The sequence below is a fragment of the Selaginella moellendorffii genome, unplaced genomic scaffold (assembly GCF_000143415.4).
Source record: "Selaginella moellendorffii unplaced genomic scaffold, v1.0 SELMOscaffold_19, whole genome shotgun sequence".
In the NCBI taxonomy this organism is placed as follows: domain Eukaryota; kingdom Viridiplantae; phylum Streptophyta; class Lycopodiopsida; order Selaginellales; family Selaginellaceae; genus Selaginella; species Selaginella moellendorffii.
In genome coordinates, this window is record NW_003314280.1 from 1,164,806 (window position 1) to 1,183,208 (window position 18,403).

The 18,403-nt window shown below is 43.2% G+C and overlaps 2 protein-coding genes across 2 annotated transcripts; both read right to left on the reverse strand.

Moving 5' to 3' along the window:
* Window positions 1–10,001: 10,001 nt before the first annotated feature.
* On the reverse strand, window positions 10,002–12,064 carry LOC9650828 (probable xyloglucan 6-xylosyltransferase 1). The gene is made up of 2 exons (XM_002972470.2): window positions 11,937–12,064; window positions 10,002–11,888 (listed from the first exon to the last, which is right to left on the reverse strand). Exons 1-2 carry the CDS (start codon window positions 12,041–12,043, stop codon window positions 10,391–10,393), a joined length of 1,605 nt encoding a protein of 534 aa, XP_002972516.2. The 5' UTR covers window positions 12,044–12,064; the 3' UTR covers window positions 10,002–10,390.
* LOC9651335 (receptor-like cytoplasmic kinase 185) lies at window positions 12,002–14,801 on the reverse strand. Its single transcript, XM_024677203.1, has 8 exons — window positions 14,417–14,801; window positions 14,213–14,323; window positions 13,785–14,153; window positions 13,486–13,722; window positions 13,051–13,434; window positions 12,757–13,000; window positions 12,560–12,707; window positions 12,002–12,505 (listed from the first exon to the last, which is right to left on the reverse strand). Exons 1-8 carry the CDS (start codon window positions 14,526–14,528, stop codon window positions 12,068–12,070), a joined length of 2,043 nt encoding a protein of 680 aa, XP_024532971.1. The 5' UTR covers window positions 14,529–14,801; the 3' UTR covers window positions 12,002–12,067.
* Between the last annotated feature and the right edge of the window lie 3,602 nt (window positions 14,802–18,403).

Here is an 18,403-nt window from a genome sequence, read left to right on the forward strand (position 1 = left end):
AGAAATAAAAGGGAATAAAACCAGCACTGATGTACTTCCTTGAGGGGCTCTTGTGATGGTTGGGATGACTCATCCTAAAGTAGTACATTAAAACTGTAATGTAGAATTAGTTGGGCACAGAAAAAGGAGAGAGCTTCTTGTTAATACTGATGCTTTACAACCTGTACATCTTAAAGAACCACTCTCGTATGGACATCCAGAGGCAAGCTTGATTTCCACACAGGCATCTACAGTGATTGGATTGTCCAAAGCCCAGACGACCAGCGCCTTCTTTCCAATGGCACCTTCGATTTAGGCTCTGGCAGCGAGAGATGATCTCCAACATCCTTTTGCAGAGGTGGATCTTTCGTGTAGAATGGCAAAAATCATGCCTGTGGCTCGTGCCGTGCCCTTGTCCATGGGGATTTAAAACTTGGATTTTTGTATCAAGATTGATCGTCGGTGCAACGTTTTTAGAGCTTTGATCGATTCCAGCAAATGTCCCGCGGAAAGGGACTTTGATCAAGTATCATGGTTCCACTCTGAAAGTAAGAAAAGGAGTCATGAAAGTAGCGCGAGTTCGAAACTCGCCAGAACCAGCACTGCCTCTTGTTGTTTGAAGATCAAGAAAATTTTACCATGCACGGGATCGGACGGCCGTGAGCATCTGCCTCCAATTTGGGAGAAACGCGTTGCCACTGAACACATGTTAAATTCCTCACTCAACCAATGAACACTCAAGTGCTGCTCAGGACATCCGAAAAAAATTTTCTGACAACCATGTCAACCAACCCTCCCTTGAACGACGGCTGTGGCAGTTTGGGAAACTGCTCCTGATGATGATGATGATGATGTTGATGTTGTTCTGAAGATCGGGTTTATAACTTTTGCTTATTAAAGCAGTGTCTTTGGATGACACACAAAAGTAGATGGTGGAACCAAGTTTGATGAAAAAGGTGGGAAAAACTTTGCAGCCAGTTTACTTTAGTGCATGTGCAGGTAATGTATTATTTCTTTACAGCTCAGAGAAGTATTTGGAAAGATAGAACTGAGACAAGCCAGATGCAAAAGAAGCAAACACTTCCATCAGTATTCTATCATTTGGGCTTCAAGTTGAGGAAGTGGGTGGCATTAATCCAGTTCAGGACTTCGAAGCTTTGTTGGCTCGTTGTGCTGGGAAAGCACCTTTCTGAAGACATGACATTGCCTTGTTGTAAGTCTTTTCTTTTACGATGCTCCAGAAGATGATCTTCTTCATACCTTGCATTTATGTGATGCAAGAAGTGAGTGTTTTTCCAAGTTTTGGTTTTTGTTGCTTTAGAACTCCTCCTTTACATTTCTGCCACTACAGGAACCTGGAAAATTCAACAGTTTCTTCTGCCAACTATCAGAGAAGTGTCAAGGAAAGTGCCATGGGAAAGAATTCTAAGAGACCAACTTACATTCATCACAAAATAAGAAGCACATGACAGGTAAGTCTTTACTTTCATGACTTATAGTCATTTTACTTTTTTGCATCAGTGATGTAGAAGAGGATGATAAAACAGATATGTTAGCTGATTAACCACAAATAAAAAATGTAATTCAGTTGTAATTGTAGTTTATTAATAAAAAATTTAGCTGTTCAACCATAAGATCTGGAATATAGCAAAAATAAGTTAATATTTATTTTAAAATTTACTATATTTAGATAAATATAAAATAAATATAATCAAGAATACTTTCAATGGATGTTGTTTACTTCTCCTACAAGTGTCATTTAATGTTAATTAGCTAACTCAGAAAATATATGCCCTTCCACTAAAGCTACACTTTTATGTAACACATTTACAAATTCGTGGTTTAAATATAGTAATAATTGCAATAATAAATTTTTCCATAAATACAAGCAAAAAATTGAATAGAAAGATATTAACATTCTAATTTTGAGGCTATCAAGTTATTATATTAGAACCATTAATTTATTGTTGTGGTTATTTTAACACTAATTTTGCAATATAAATAATATATAAGATAGTTAGGGAACAAAATTTTAAAGTGGCAGATATCTTAGTTAAATTAGTGGTGTGAGGGCCAAGTGTACGGCTACGATGCCGTATACTAATATTAGCGTAGTGGATTTTGGTAGCCGTCGGATTGGTTTCAATCCGGACCACTCGCTCCTGTATATAAGCTAGGGTTTTTGGGTTAATTGATATGCACATTTCTGTATTCCCTTTCTATATTCCATGCACTCACATTGGTGGAGTTGAGGGGCACCTTTGATTGTCCCTGGGGAGTGCTTGGATGTGGGATTTCGGTTTAGATCTAGCTTTTGCATTGTCTAGATCTAACTTTTTCCATTTCCTTTCTTTTGTTCTTTCCTTTTAGGATTTTGGTTTAGATCTAGCTTTTTGCATTGTCTAGATCTACCATTTCTTTCTAGCTTTTTGTCATTTCTCTTCTTTTACTCTTTCTTTCTCATTCATTTTCATGGCCGATCCGCAATCTCCTCCTTTGACTCTAGAGCAGCAGTTGGTTCAATTGCTTGATGCTATGCGCTTGCAATTGAACAACCAAACTCAGTTGATGGCAGCGTTCACGGCACATGGTACAACTCCTCTTGCTTTTGGTGCCAATCCTCGCGTTCGGCCAGAGTTCTTTTGTGGGAATCCTGGGGATGATGTGTACCATTGGTTCGATCACTTCACGGTGATTGCCACATATCATTCTTGGGATGATGCTCGACGTTTGCGTGAGTTCCCCACATGTCTTCAAGGGACGGCATTGCAGTGGTACAATGGATTGAGCACAGCTACTCGTGGCGATTGGAGTGTTCTTCCGGACGTCTTCAAACGCGCCTTCGGACACGCCGACGATTGTGATGATGCCTTCCAACAATTGCATCGTCTTCGCCAAGGGCCATCTAAGTCGGTGATGCAATTTGGCGTTCGTTTCCGAAGTCTTTTGCTTCGTGCGGAGCCAAATATGTCGGAGCGGATCAAGCTAGGAATGCTGTGGCCAGCACTTCGTCAAGATCTTGTCGGACTTGTGCATGCACTTGCTCCTGCCACTCTTGACGATGCTCTTCGCTTAGCACAACGTTATGAGACGTTGCCTCTTCCACTTCTTGCTACACGTCCTTCAGCTCCACTTCCTATGAGTGATGGTCCTGTTCCCATGGAGGTTGATGCTGCTGCTACTCGAGTCCAAGGACAAGGGCGAGGACGTGGTCGTGGCCATGACATTCGTTGCTGGGCGTGTGATGAAGTTGGTCATACTTATCGGCGTTGTCGGCGCTTTCCGGATTGGCGACCTCCAGTTCCTGGGTGGAGACCTTGGCGTCAGCAACGTCCTGTTGGTGCTGCTGCGGTGGAAGGTTTGGATACCGAGGTGCATTCGGGAAACGAGGAGTCGCGCGAGTAATGGAGGGACCTTGCGCGAATAAGTTAGTGACCCCTCCATCTTTCTTTCGGGAGTATCATCAAGGGGTTCACTCGGCACCGGTTCATCCAGTGTTTACTTTCCAAGCTCGATTTTATAACAAGAGGTCTCCTATTCTTCTCTCCGTGTTGGTTGATACAGGTTCGAGTTTATCTTCTATTGCTCGACCTGTTGCCACACGTTGTCGTCTACACTTGCGTCGTGCAGCGGATCCAGTTTTCATTCTTTATGGCAACGGCCGTACACATGCATGTGCACGAGATGAGGCAGACCTGGTTGTGCGTGTGGGCGATCTCGAGCTTGAGTTGCAGTCGTTGCGGGTGGTGCCGAGTCAAGCTTTTGACCTCATTCTTGGTATGGATTGGTTGCAGCACAATCATGCCAAGTGTGACTTTGAGGCTTTTCCCCCTTGTCTCATACTTCCTTATGTTTCATCCATTCCTCTCACTTCCGTACCTCTTCGTCCCTCTACTTCTACCTCTGCTTCCATTACTTTTGTTCCCCCATTATTTCCTCTTGTGTTTCCATTTTGTTCTGCTCTTCCCTTTTCCGATCCCTCCAATGATCTTTGTGTTGCAGCTGTTGACCAGCTCATGAAGGAGTATTCTGATCTCTTTGAATTTGACCTATCGTCTGGGGCCAAGATTGCCACACGTCATCCCATTCCAACCGGGGATGCTCGTCCAATCAAGGTTCCTGTTCGTCGTCGGTCACCCAAGGAGATCAAGATTTTACGTGCAAACGTCAAGGAGATGTTGGAGAAGGGTGTTATTCGGAAGTCGCGGAGTCCTTGGGCATGTGAACCTCATCTTGTGACGAAGCCTGATGGGAGTATTCGTTTTTGCATCGACTATCGTCCATTAAATGAAGTGACGATCCCGGACGTGTACCTTCTTCCTCACACTGCTGATCTCTTGGATCGTCTGGGGCGAAGTCGTTGGTTCACCAAGCTAGATCTTGCTTCTGGGTATTGGCAAGTACCGATGGCTGAAGACGATATTCCTAAGACTGCTTTTCGTACACCATTTGGTTTGTACGAGTTTTTTGTGATGCCGTTTGGTTTGAACAATGCTCCAGCAACTTTTCAGCGGATGATGGACGAGGTTCTTTGCGATATGCCGGAGGTGACGGCTGACTTCATTGATGATGTCTTGATCCACTCGGAGGGGACGTGGGAGGAGCATGTTCGTGATGTTTGTAAAGTGTTGGATCGGCTACGCGACGTTGGTTTAAAGCTGAAGCGGTCGAAGTGCGTGTTTGGGTCCAAGGACACAACTTATCTTGGGTACCGTATTTCTCGTGAGGGTTTGCAAGTTGATCCTGACAAACTTGTGGCTGTTCTAAAGTTCCCTACTCCGAAGTGTGTGAATGATGTGCAGCGTTTTTTGGGTAAGGTGCAGTATCTCGGTCGTTTTGTGGATCATCTTTCCGATCGCACTTTACCATTGCGAGCGTTGCTGAAGTCATCAACGTCATCTTTCATCTGGTCTCCCGATTGTGAGCGGGCGTTCGTGAATCTCAAAGAGCTATTGACGACTCCTCCGGTTTTGGCATATCCTGACTACACTCGACCTTTTATTTTGCGCGTGGATGCTTCTGACATTGGTTTTGGAGGTGTGTTGATGCAAGAGAGCTCCAGCGTGCCTGGTCAGCGCCATCCCATTGCATACATAAGCCGTACATTACAACCAGCGGAGATGAACTACTCCACGACGGAGAAGGAGTGTTTAGCAGCAGTCTGGGGTTTCGAGAAACTTCATGCCTATCTACATGGTTCTTGGACGTTACTTGAAGGTGACCATGCTGCTATTACTTCATTATTGAAGCGGAAGAACCTGGTTAGTCGTACGGCTCGATGGGCTTTGAAGCTTCAGATATATGATTTCGATGTTGTTCATCGCCCAGGGAGTTCTATGGCTGATGCTGATGCCCTTTCTCGAGCTCCTCTTCCTTCTCCACTCACTTCTCATGTTTCTGACGAACCTGTTGTTCCAACATCTGTGGATTTTCTAGATGAGGATTCTGTGCCGTCGGCGGTTGCTGTCCTTGACGTTCAGTGTCCACAGGGCGTAGAGCAAGATCTACCTTCTCTGGATGAGGTTCGCGAGGCTCAAAAGATTGAGCCGTGGATTCGAAGGCTTCGAGATGGGTTTGAGAATCCTGCATCACTTGCTGATGACTTGCCTTTTCGGCATTTACATTCTCAATATCGCCTTGAAGATGGCCTTCTTTATTTTGTGGGGACAGATCCTGATGCTCATTTACGGCTGGTGGTGCCTTCGGTGTTTATTCCGCGGTTTCTCCATACCTACCATGATTCTCCTATTCTAGGTGGGCATATGGGACACCGTCGTGTCACCAAGAAGCTGCGCAGATCTTTCTATTGGCCAGAGATGCGATGTGATATTATCCGGTATGTGCGTAGCTGCGTTTGGTGCCAAGCTCGTAATACTCCCCCTTGTGCTGCGGAAGGACAGTTGGAGTCAATTGCAGTTTCTCGTCCGTTTGAGTTGGTGGCATTTGATCTTATGGGACCTTTTCCGCGATCGACTGCTGGCAATGAGTATGTTATTATTGCTTCTGACTACTTAACTCGTTGGGTGGAAGTTGGTGCTCTTGCTAGTGCCTCTGCAACTGCTGTTGGATACTTCCTCCTCAATCGAGTGGTGTTCCAGCATTCTTGTCCAGAACAGATTCTTTCGGATAATGATCCTGCATTTATGGCTGAGGTATTTCATGTTTTGACATCTTGGTTGGGGATACGCCACACTTTTACGAGTGCTTATCATCCACAATCAGACGGTCTGGTGGAACGGCTCGTTCGGACATTCAAAGGGATGATTGCGAAGTATGTGAACTTTCAACATTCGGATTGGGATGGTTATTTGCCGTCTCTTCGGTATGCTTATGTCACAGGGGTGCAGAGTTCTGTTGGTGCTTCACCATATAAACTTCTATATGGTCATGATCCAATATTACCAATAGAGCTGGGTTTACCTTCGCGATTGCCACGAGCTCCTGATGCTAGGTCATGGGATCAATATTTGACAAGCATTCTTCCACTTGTCCGAGCAGAGTCTGCTGAACACTTAGGCCGCATACAAGTGGGACAACAACGGCGCTACAATTCCCATCATCGTCCACCAGCGGAGTACAAAGTGGATGATTTGGTGTTAGTCCGTTTTCCCCATCTTACGGTACGTGGTTTATCTAAGGGGCTCCTTGCGCAGTGGAAAGGACCATATCGGGTGTTGCGGCAAGTTGGACCACAAGTTTATGAGGTTCGGCATGACGTTCAGCAGGCCAATCCTCCGGAGATTGTGCATGTGCAGCGGTTAAAACGCTTCATACAAAAGGATCAGGAGCAATTAATACCGTCTACAGATCCACCGATGCCTCCTCCTGATGTTCCTCCAGATCCCGGCCCATCTACAAGAGAACCCTGACGGCCTTTCATTATTCCGAGAGGAGGGGATGATGTGAGGGCCAAGTGTACGGCTACGATGCCGTATATTAATATTAGCGTAGTGGATTTTGGTAGCCGTCGGATTGGTTTCAATCCGGACCACTCGCTCCTGTATATAAGCTAGGGTTTTTGGGTTAATTGATATACACATTTCTGTATTCCCTTTCTATATTCCATGCACTCACAGTGGGGATATTATTTAGAATATAGAAAAAATTAAAAATTGAAAAAAGTTATTATTTATTTTAAAATTTACTATATTTAGAGAAACTAAAAATAAAAATTAATTAATTTTATACTATTTTTATGTATTTAAATTCATATATATATATAAATGAATTGTGGTCATTATTTTAAATGAATTTTATTTTTTATTTTATTTTTATATTTACAAGGTTTTAAGGAGAACTAATTTATATAAGGTTATTCATATCTAGCAAAATCTAAATAAATATTAAATAATTTTAAATTTTATTATATTCCGAACAATATTGTCTTTGCTTCTTTCACATACATAATCATTTTGACATTATGGTTCAACCAAGATACCTGCTATTTGAAACTTTATTCCGTGGGTTAGTCAACAATTTTATATATTGTTAACATTACAAAATTAACATTAAAGTAACCACATAATAAATCAACATTTGGAATGAAAGGATTCACTTATACTTTTTTCTATATATAAAATTCATAAATAAAATGAATTATGGTCATCATTTTAAGTTTATTTTATTTCATTTATTTGTCATTTTCACAAGTTTTTTAAGGAGAATTAGTTTAGATTGCAAATCACAATGGTAATTTGCCCAAGAATTGCTACATCTTTCTGTCATAGGCATCTTAGAACTCCTGCAGGTAACTGCATAAGAAACACTGGTATGAACTATCTCATGAATTCTCTCTTCCTCACTGGGATAATGAGTCCATTGGAAAGTTTTTTAAGCCCTTGCACTTGTTCAGTGCTGCTTGATATCTATCGTAGGATTCCTTACCAAGCTTGTCTTCAGGCTTCAGCCTACAGCTATAGAGTCTGCAAAATGGACAAAATATTGATTGGCTCTATCTTGAACTTTTGGGAACATTTTTGGGTACATCACAGTGAAGAACAGTGTTGTGACGACAAGTCAAGGACGTCACCCTTGGCCTCCACCAAATCTCTTGGTACCCACAGCTTGCGACCATTTATTTCCACTTATGCAAACAAAAGACGATCCATCTTCCATTTCTGGGCAAAAAATCAGTAAATCAGTAAGTCGCTGAATCCCCATGTTCAAGAGAACTCTCCAGAGCCTCAAACTTAACTTGTCCAGGATGTCCAGGTGGGCTCGTTTCCAGCAGAATGTCGAGACCATCAACCCTTTTCACCACAAAATATCGCACTGCACTACTCGATTAGCATAAACAGCATGCAATATACTTAATTAACGCATATCTCTGGTTTAGCTCAATAAATCCCGCAACGATACGCGAGGTCTGTCATTTTCTTCGCCATAAGCTTTGACTGGAAATATGTTCTTCAGCATGCGTTCGAACTTGAATGCCTTGGTGACCACCGTGCGGTTAAGTTTCGCCTCTTGCCCAAGGTCCATCTTATTGTTAGATGGCATCCCTTCCTCCACCTGCATTGCACTTGTCAGGAAACAAAAAAAAAAAAAAAAAAACCAACAAACAGTATGTGACACTACCTCCATGAAAAGCCCCTGCCATTGATGAGACTCTTTTGTGGCTTGATTTGGTGGACACCTCAGGATCTTCTTTTGCGGCTATGGTTAAACCCGCCTTGCCCAGTCCCTAGAAAACAAAAGCATGATCTTCTAAACAAATTCTGTCAGTACCTTCGCCTTTCGTGTTTTGCTAGGAGCAGGCCTAAGAGCAAGTGTTTGCTCTTCTGCCTAGTCAGGCGTTTTCTCAGTGTTCTGGAAACAATATTACTTCATTTCCTGGAAACGATTTCAATTTACCTCTTCAGAAAGTCTATCTATTTTATAAGCTTAGCTTCTACTTCACTGTCGTCCTCGTCGTCAGATATTTTCCTTTTCTTTGCTGAAGCAATCTCAACCATCTTAATAGTAATCTGAACAAGTTTTCCTTTAAGCACGATTCAGGTTTTCTAGAAACCACATCAACTTAACGTTTTTGTTTTTGCTGGTATAAGATCATGTGATGACTCATATTTTCTAACGTTTTGATTATTCTTTGAGACGCAAGTTTCTTGTCAAGCTTTCCAGAAGGTATTTCGATTTCTCTGTTCCATTTGAGAGCAAAGATGCATCAAGCCAATGTTCTTCCCCATCCCGTCCACAAAGACACCAGCATATGCTCATTTTTTCTGTACGGTGGCATCTTGTGCCATGCATCCGAAAGTGCCATTCTGTGGAATTGACCAAACTTTTTTCCAGCTCTAGAATGCCCCAAATAATCAAAACTTCTTCATTAAAACCATCAATGCAGAGATTTTGAGAAAATGTGAGTCATCAAAAACCATGATCCAACTCTAACACAAAGGCTCTCCAGCATTTCCCAAAAGGCAAAGAGAATTTGTTGGTTCCAGCGAGTTTCGCACTTGCGACCTTTTGCGTGTAAAGCAAACGACTACAAAGTATTCCCGGGCATTTGCTCATCTCCAACCTGCTATAAACCATTAAACTGATTGTTAAGGCTTCCAAAAGGTTCCATTGTCCGGTGATGAGGCGGTTGCAATGCACGCTTGAATCTCAATTGCTGTCTTTGGAGTTGCAAGTGAGTAAATTTTCTTGGTTTCAGCAGCCACGAATTCCACGAGTTGCAACGTGGATGGTCCAGCATTCTCTGGAAGAGGTGTCGACAGCTTCTTGGTCTCCATCCTGTGATAGTAACCCGAGACAGCTCACCACATCTCTCCATCAAAGATTCCCCAGTGATCCTCCCTTGGACTAGCAATCCGGAGAGTTATGACGGATCGAAGACGTTTGATCGCAGAGATCTGTGCTCTCCGCAGTTTCGCAGAGCAGCCGTGAATGCGTCTCTTTCCTGCAAATCTTCGCTGGATGGAACGATGCGGCCATCGCCATGGAGTTCTCAACAGAAAATACTACCTACGTCAAAAACCCAGAAGCTTGCTTTGTCTTTCACATGCTCAAACTCAATCAGCTGAGAGCGAAATGATCAGATGGAATTTTAATAGTGATGCTTGAGAAGGGTTGTCACAGCTTGCTTGTGCCTATGCATCCCAAGGAACCACCTTAACCCAAGCCAGACTCTCGTATAGACATCCAGAGGCAAGCTCGATTTCCACGCAGGCATAGCCTTGTCCAAAGCCCAGATTACCAGCGCCTCCTTTCCAATCGCACTTTGATTGTCTCCAGTCTGATCTTGGGCGTTTGGCTCCGGCAGTGAGAGATGATCTCCAACATCCTTTTGCAGCGATGGATCTTGCTCTCTTACCTCGTGTAGCATGGCGCAAATCATGCCTGTGGCTCGTGCAGTGCCCTTGTCCATGGATGATTTGCCCTTAGAACCCTTAAAACTTAGATTTTTGTATCAGGAACTATCGAGATTGACCGTCTCCGTTGTCCCGAGATGTTTGTGACGGAGCCCATACCTCGCGAGCACCTGATTATCACCGAAGTTTAGAGCTCTCTCCATTCCCACCCGGCATTTCTCTTCGGGGTACGCCGGATCCTTCCCGCACGGCTTGCATCCCACAAAATGCGTCACAAAGGGCCAGCGCTCGTCTCCAGGCCCGGGCTGGTTCTTCTCCATGATCTCCTCGTATCGATCCACCAGCGCCACCCAGTAGCCATGCAAGTAATACGAGTTCTCCAAGAACACGCGCTCTCCCCACATCTGCTGGTTATTCCGGAGCAGAAAGACGAGGGCGGACTGATCGTCGGCCTCAAAGACCGGACGATTCCGGAGATTCTGGGACAGAATTTCACCGGCCTTGATCCTGACCGTCCCTTTTGGCCCCATTGGCGCCCAAGCGTTCAGAAGGTCGAGCGACCACTGGCAATTCCGGATGAAAAAGCTGCCCGTGTTTAGGCCCAACCAGCTGCCCGTGACGTACACCTCAGAGGCCCATCCGTGCAGCACAAGATTGTGGCCAGCGTACTTGGCCAGGGGTATCTCGAAGGCCATGTCTGTGACGACGGCATCGCTGTCGAGCCACCACAGCCATTCGATCTCCGGGCGCGCGAGCATCAGACGGCGGAGAACCGGCAGCTTGGCCCAAAACCCCGTGAGCTGGTCGTCCATGGTGGCGGTGTTGTAGAACACCTCGATTTCGTGGAGCCGTGCGTAGTCCATCTTGTTCTTGAGCGATCGCAGCAGGAAATTGTCGCCGGTGGGGTTGTCGCAGGGATTGGGCTGCGATCCAGTGACCATGAGGAGCTTTGTGGGCCGCGATTGGATCGATTTGGACCTCTGCTCGTCCCAGTCGCTGATCTTTGGACCCAATCTGTAAGGATGCTGCTCGATCTTTGCCTCGATCGATTGGGAAGCTATTATAGAGTGATCCACACCAGGGAGCGACGGAATGATCGATTGATCACCGCGAATTGCTCGACTAGAGTGATCCAAACCGCGGAGAACGCGCCTCTGGATTTCGTGGAAATCCTTCTGAGGCGTGCCGAATTCGCCCGCTCCGATCGATCCTCGCAGCACCAGGATCGTCAGGACCCCGCACACCACCGTGATCTTGAGTTTGTTGATCGCCTTCCTCGTCGCCTGGCTCCTCAAGCAAATCCTCTTGAAAAACAGGGGACTGGAGCTCGCCATGATCTCCGCTGCGATGATCGTCAATGCCGGGGAAAAAATGGTGTTTAAATCGCGCGAGCGTGCTGCCAAGTCCACGCGAGTGTGGATCCCCATCCATGGAGAAGAGGATGGACCACAGGGCAATTGAAAGCTTCTCCTGACCGATCGAGTGGGTTGTCTCGATTGATCACTCTCATAGTGACGACAACCTACAGTCTTTTCTTGACTCTTTTCCCCGTGTTCTCTTCTCCTCTCTGCGACCCAGTCCATAGTTCTCGAATCCCTGCCAGGAACGTCAAGCGTAGATCCCACGACAAAGCAAAGCTCCCACTCTTTGGAAGAAGAATCTCTGTAATAACTCGTTCTCAAGGTCTCTAGAAAAATCCGAGAAGACTGTGCTTCCATCAGTTCGACCACTGTTATTCTCAGGAATGGCATTAGTTACATACAAACCAATCCATATCACCTTCCCTCGAGGAGATCCTCGGACATGGTCGGCCCGCGCTGCGCGTCTTCGCCTTCGTCCAGCGCTGCCAAGCCTGAGAAGGGGCCCGAGGAGAAGAAGGACGACGTACCATCCGACTCAAACGTTGCCGACGTCTGCCGGGTGTTGTGGTTGTTCCAGCTCGTCGCAAACGTCCCGTCCGACATGCTCGGGGACACCGGGGTCTCCACCGTCATGTTTTCCCTCTCGCCGCTGTGCGTGTACTCGTTGCTGTGCTGCACCATCTTGAGAGACTGGACCACTTCGCCCATCGTTGGTCTCTGGTTCGCTTCCGGGGCGACGCAAGCAGCAGCTACCGCAGCAACTTGTGCGAAGTCCTCCCGCGGGTACTGGCCGTTTAGTCGGGGATCTGCGAGCTCGTAGATGCGATCGACATCCTTGAGCACAGGCCGTGCCTGAGAATGATCGTTAGCACTAAAAGTAAAAGCGAAAACCATGCACTTTCTTACCCAGGTGACTAGATTCTCTTGGCCGGTAGGCTGTGCCATGTCCACGGGCTTTCTCCCGGAGAGCAACTCAAGCAAGACTACGCCATAGCTGTAGACGTCGCTTTTCACAAGTAAGTGTCCAGTCATCGCGTACTCTGGAGCAACATATCTGTGCAAAGAAACATCAGTAGTAGCGAATACGAAAAAGAGATTCCTACCCAAAAGTTCCCATGACCCGGGTCGAGACGTAGCTTGTTTGTCCTTCCGGAGCCTGCTTGGCAAGACCAAAATCGGCAACTTTCGCTTGGAAGTTGTCTTCCAATAATATGTTTGAAGCCTTGAAATCCCTGTGAATAACGCAAGGTTGACAGTCTTCATGTAGATACGCCAGCCCTCTCGCTGCACCGATTGCGATTTTCATTCGTGTATCCCAGTCTAGCGGGTTGTTTGCACCAAGTCGTCCTGAGAGTAATGTTAGCACAATATAGATCTTGCAAGCACGAAATCCATACCGTGAAGCCACGACTCCAAACTTCCATTAGGAACAAGTTCGTAGCAGAGAAGATGCTGTGAGGAATCCCGGCTACTGAAAAACCCGACAAGCTTCACGAGATGTCTATGGTGTAATCTGCTTAGCATTTCCACCTCCACCAAAAACTCTTTATCGCCTTGATGACCACCGCTGCTGAGCCTTTTGATCGCTACTGCCATTCCATCTTTCAAGTTCCCTCGGTACACACGTCCAAAGCCGCCTTCGCCTAACAAGTTAGCCGGATCAAAGCCATTCGTTGCTTCTTTGAGATCCTCGTAGGAAAATATTCGCGTGCTTGTTGGACGAGTTAACAAAGAGAGCATTTGAGGAGGGTCCGATGCTTTAGTAAAAGAGGACGTGTGACCTGCATGAAAGAAAATTAAAAATTGCAGAACTATTCGTTTAGAGAACCAACCTGACTTGGTCAAGCTTGCCTTCTCTTCAGATTCTTTGTTTCCAGGAGCCAGTTTACGAATGAATAGTATAGAAAGGCAAAGCAAAGCCACTATTGCAATACCAACTCCTAGTATAATTCCCAGCCGAACCTTCCCTTTGGGCCTTTCAGAAGCGGAGGATTGGTTGTTGGTGGGCGTCGATAGAGGCTGATTTCTTGATGGGGAAGGTGCGAAAACTGGTGAGGGCGATGGAGACACTGCACGTACAAAACAAATACACGGCGATAAGTTAATGCACAAAAGAGCACGTCAAGCTTACCAGGTTCCGGGCCAAAAAGGTTGAAACGAAGAAGCGTGTAGTTTCCCACAAGAGAAGAGTTGAAACGAACCTTGTGAGCATCCAAAGAAGCCTTGACGCTTGTAGCCTCTTCGGATGAGAAACTAACACCGACCAGGGGGCCTAGATAAATGGACATATTGAGCTCACTGGTACTAATATAATAGAATGCTGTAATCACCACTTGCGGGTCTTGGAGCTTGAGCTGGGACGCGAGCTGGTGCTGGAAGGCGACGGTGGAGTTAATGAAGTTGGACGACACATTGTCGAGAAGTAGCCCGATCTCTATCGGATAGACACAGGAGCAAGTCTCGCCACCGGGTCTGTTCATCATATTGTCCATACAGCAGCCTGGATGACACTAAAAAGTGTCGGCAAAAAAGATGAGAAAAAGAAAGAAGAATGCATACCAGGAGAGGGCGACTTTCCGGGTGGAGCAGCCAAGGTGGGTGACACAGACGGCGCGTTCGTTGAGAAGCCCGTGTCATTGACACCTTGGAGCAGCCACCTGCGCGTATGATCTAGAAGAAAACAGCAAGCGTGACACTTAGCCACTTCAAGCACAAAAAAAAAAAAAAAAAAAAAGCGACAAGGAAGAAATCACTATACTTTACCTTGTCTAGGAACAGGAAAATCGTCCAGAGCCAATGCGAGAACAACTCCAATTAATCCCGCAAACACGACGACCACGATGATCTGCTCTGATCTCCGGCAATAGATCTTCATTTTCCTTTCCCCTGGTGGAAGAAGCCGGTTTCACGGCGAACAGAGAGGCCCCATCCCTCTGCCCGACCGAAACCCCTAGCAACTAGAGCAAGCTGGGCGCCGGGCGGGCGCCGCAGTCTGGGGAGATCGCTGGCATTCCTAAAGACGAGCCTAGATCGCTGCGGCACATACCTGTAGATCTAGCATGGAACGCCCTAGCCGCAGCTACAAACCCTAACAAAGCGCAAAAACCAACAATCCCAGCACGCAATCCTCTCTTTCTCTTCCCCCTGCGGCATATCCAAATACATATATACTTTTGTATGGATGCAGTAGATATCTGCATGAGAAACCAAATTTCTTAAGCATATTCTAATTAAAAGGTAATAAAAATCCAAATATTTTAAATGATGCACTTTGCTCTGATATTTAAAAAAAATTTAATTTATTAAAATTAATATAAAAAATTACTCAAAGCAAAAAACATGTAAATCAAAATTAAAAAATTAAAGTAAGTTTATATTTATATTATTTTTACTTTATTTAAATGAACTTAAAATAAAAACTAATACTCTTTAAAAATTAGTTATGAGGTCAAATGTACAGCTATGATACCATATACTAATATTAGTATAGTGGGATTTTAGTAGTTGTTAGATTGGTTTCAATCTAAACCACTTGCTTCTATATATAAACAAGGGTTTTTGGGTTAATTGATATGCACATTTTTTGTAATTTTTTTTTCCATATTTCATATACTCACATAGAAGTAACGTTGAGAGGCAACTTTGTTGGTATTTGGGAATTTTGGTTTAGATCTAACTTTTTGTATTGTCTAAATCTCTATTTTCTTCTAGCTTTTCTCTAACTTTTTATTTTTTACTTATTTCTTTTCATTCATCTTCATAGTAGAATAGTAGCCTCCTCCTCTTTTAACTCTAGAGTAGCAATTGGTGCAATTGCTCAATGTTATGTGGTTGCAATTAAATAATCAAACTCAATTGATAGTAGTATTCACAACGCACTTACTACCAATCCTCGTATTCACTGAAGTTTTTTCGTGGGAATCCTAGGGATGATGTATACCATTGCTTCAATCACTTTACGATGATTGCCACATATCATTTTTGGGATGATACTTAATGTTTACTTGAGTTTCTCATGTGTCTCTAAGGGATGGCATTGTAGTGGTACAATACTTTAAGTGCAACCATTTGTAAGGATTGGAATATTTTTTTGGATGTTTTCAAACACATATTTGGACATATTGACAATTTTGATGATGCCTTTTAACAATTGCATCATTTTTGTTAAGGGCCATCTGAATTGGTAATGCAATTTGGCATTTGTTTTTTAAGCTTTTTGCTTCGTGTGGAGCCAAATATGTCAGAGTGAATCAAGTTGGGAATGTTGTAGCCAGCATTTCGTCAAGATTTAGTAAGACTTGTATATACACTTACTCTAACTATCCTTGATGATACTCTTTGTTTGGCACAACATTGTGAGATATTGCATTTTCCATTTTTCACTACATGTCCTTTAACTCCATTGCTTATGGGAAATGGTCCTGTTCTAATAGAGGTTGATGCTGGTATTGCCCATATTTAAAGGCTAAGACGAGGATATAGTCGTGGCTGTGATGTCCATTGCTGGGCATATAATGAAGTTAATCACACTTATAAGTGTTGTCGGCATTTTTCGAATTAGCAACCTCCATTTTCTAAGTGGAGACCTTGGCATCAACAACATTCTATTTGTAATACTGTAGTGAAAGGTCTAGACACTGAGATGCATATGGGAAACAAGGAATTACACAAGTAATAGAGGGACTTTGTGCAAATAAGTTAGTGATCCCTCTATCTTTCTTTTGGGAGTATCATCAAGGGGTTCACTCAACATTAGTTTATTCAGTGTTTACTTTCCAAACTCATTTTTATAACAAAAGATCTTTTATTAATTTCTCCGTGTTGGTTAATATAGATTTGAGTTTATCTTTTATTGCTCAGCTTATTGCTACACATTATCATTTACATTTATGTCATGTGGTAGAGCCAGTTTTTATTCTTTATGGCAACAGCTGTACACACACATGTATATGGGAAGAGGACTTAGTTGTGCATGTGAAAAATCTTGAGCTTAAGTTGTAGTTCTTGCAAGTGGTGATGAGTCAAGTTTTTGACTTCATCTTTGGTATAGATTGGTTGCGGTGCAATTATGCCAAATATGACTTTGAGGTTTCTCCCTCTTGTCTCATACTTCTTTATATTTCTTCCATTCCTCTCACTTTTGTACTTCTTCGTCTTTTTACTTCTACCTCTGCTTCCATCACTTTTGTTTCCCTATTATTTCTTTCTATATTTCCGTTTTATTCCTCTCTTCCCTCTTCCAATCCCTCTGATGGTTTTTGTATTGTAGCGGTTAACCAAGTTATGATAGAGTATGCTGATCTCTTTGAATTTGACTTGTCATCTAGGGCTAAGATTGTTACACATAATTTTATTTCTAATTACAGATGCTCGTCCAATCAAGGTTCCAATTCATCGTCAGTCACCTAAAGAAATCAAGATATTATATTCAAATATTAAAGAAATGTTGGAAAACGGTGTTATTCAAAATTTGTGGCATCCTTAGACATATGAATCTCATCTTATGACATAACTTGATGGGAGCATTCGTTTTTGCATCAATTATTGTCCATTAAACAAAGTGACAATCCTCGATATATACCCTCTTCCTCACACTATTGATCTCTTGGATTATCTAGGGAGAAGTCATCATTTACCAAGTTAGATCTTGCTTTCAGGTATTGGCAAGTATCAATTGCCAAAGAAAATATTCCTAAGACTATTTTTTGTACATTGTTTAGTTTATATGAGTTCTTAGTGATGCTGCTTAGTTTGAATAATGCTCCAGTAACTTTCCAACAGATGATGGACTAGATTCTTTGGATATGCTAAAGGTGATTGTTGACTTCATCGATAATGTCTTGATCCACTCGGAGGGAATGTGGGAGGAACATATCTGTGATGTTCACAAAATGTTAAATTAAATATAGAAAGTTGGTTTAAAGATAAAGTAGTTGAATTCCGTATTTGGGTCTAAGGACACAATTTATTTTGGATACCATATTTCTCATAAGGGTTTGCAAGTTGTTTCTAAAAAATTTGTGGCTATTTTAAGGTTTACTACTCTGAATTGTGTGAATGATGTGCAATACTTTTTGGGTAAGCTGCAATATTTTGATTGTTTTGTTGATCATCTTTTTAATGATTTATAAGATGTTGGATCAACTATGAGAAGTTGGTTTTAAGTTAAAGTGGTTGAAGTGCATGTTTGGGTTCAAAGACACAATTTATCCTAGGTACCATATTTTTTGTAAGGGTTTGCAAGTTGATCCTAACAAATTTGTGGCTATTTTAAAGTTTCATATTCCAAAGTGTGTGAATGATATGCAATACTTTTTATATAAGGTGCAGTATCTTGATTATTTTTGTTGATCATCTTTTTAAGATGTGATGTTATCTGGTATATGCGTATCTGCATTTGGTGCCACCCCCTCGTGCTACAGAAGGACAATTGGAGTCAATTGTAGTTTTCTATCTATTTGAGTTGGTGGTTTTTGATTTGTGGGACTTCTTTTACGATCAACTGCTAGCAATGACTATATCATTATTGTTTTTAACTATTTGACTCATTTGGTGGAAGTCAATGCTCTTGCTTATGCATCTATAAATGTTGTTGGATACTTCCTTCTCAATCGAGTGATGTTCCAGCATTCCTATCTGGAGTTGATTCTTTTGGATAATAATTCCCCATTTATGGTTGAGGTATTTTATGTTTATCTCAGTTGAGGATATACCACATTTTCACAAGTGTTTATCATCTATAGTCAGATG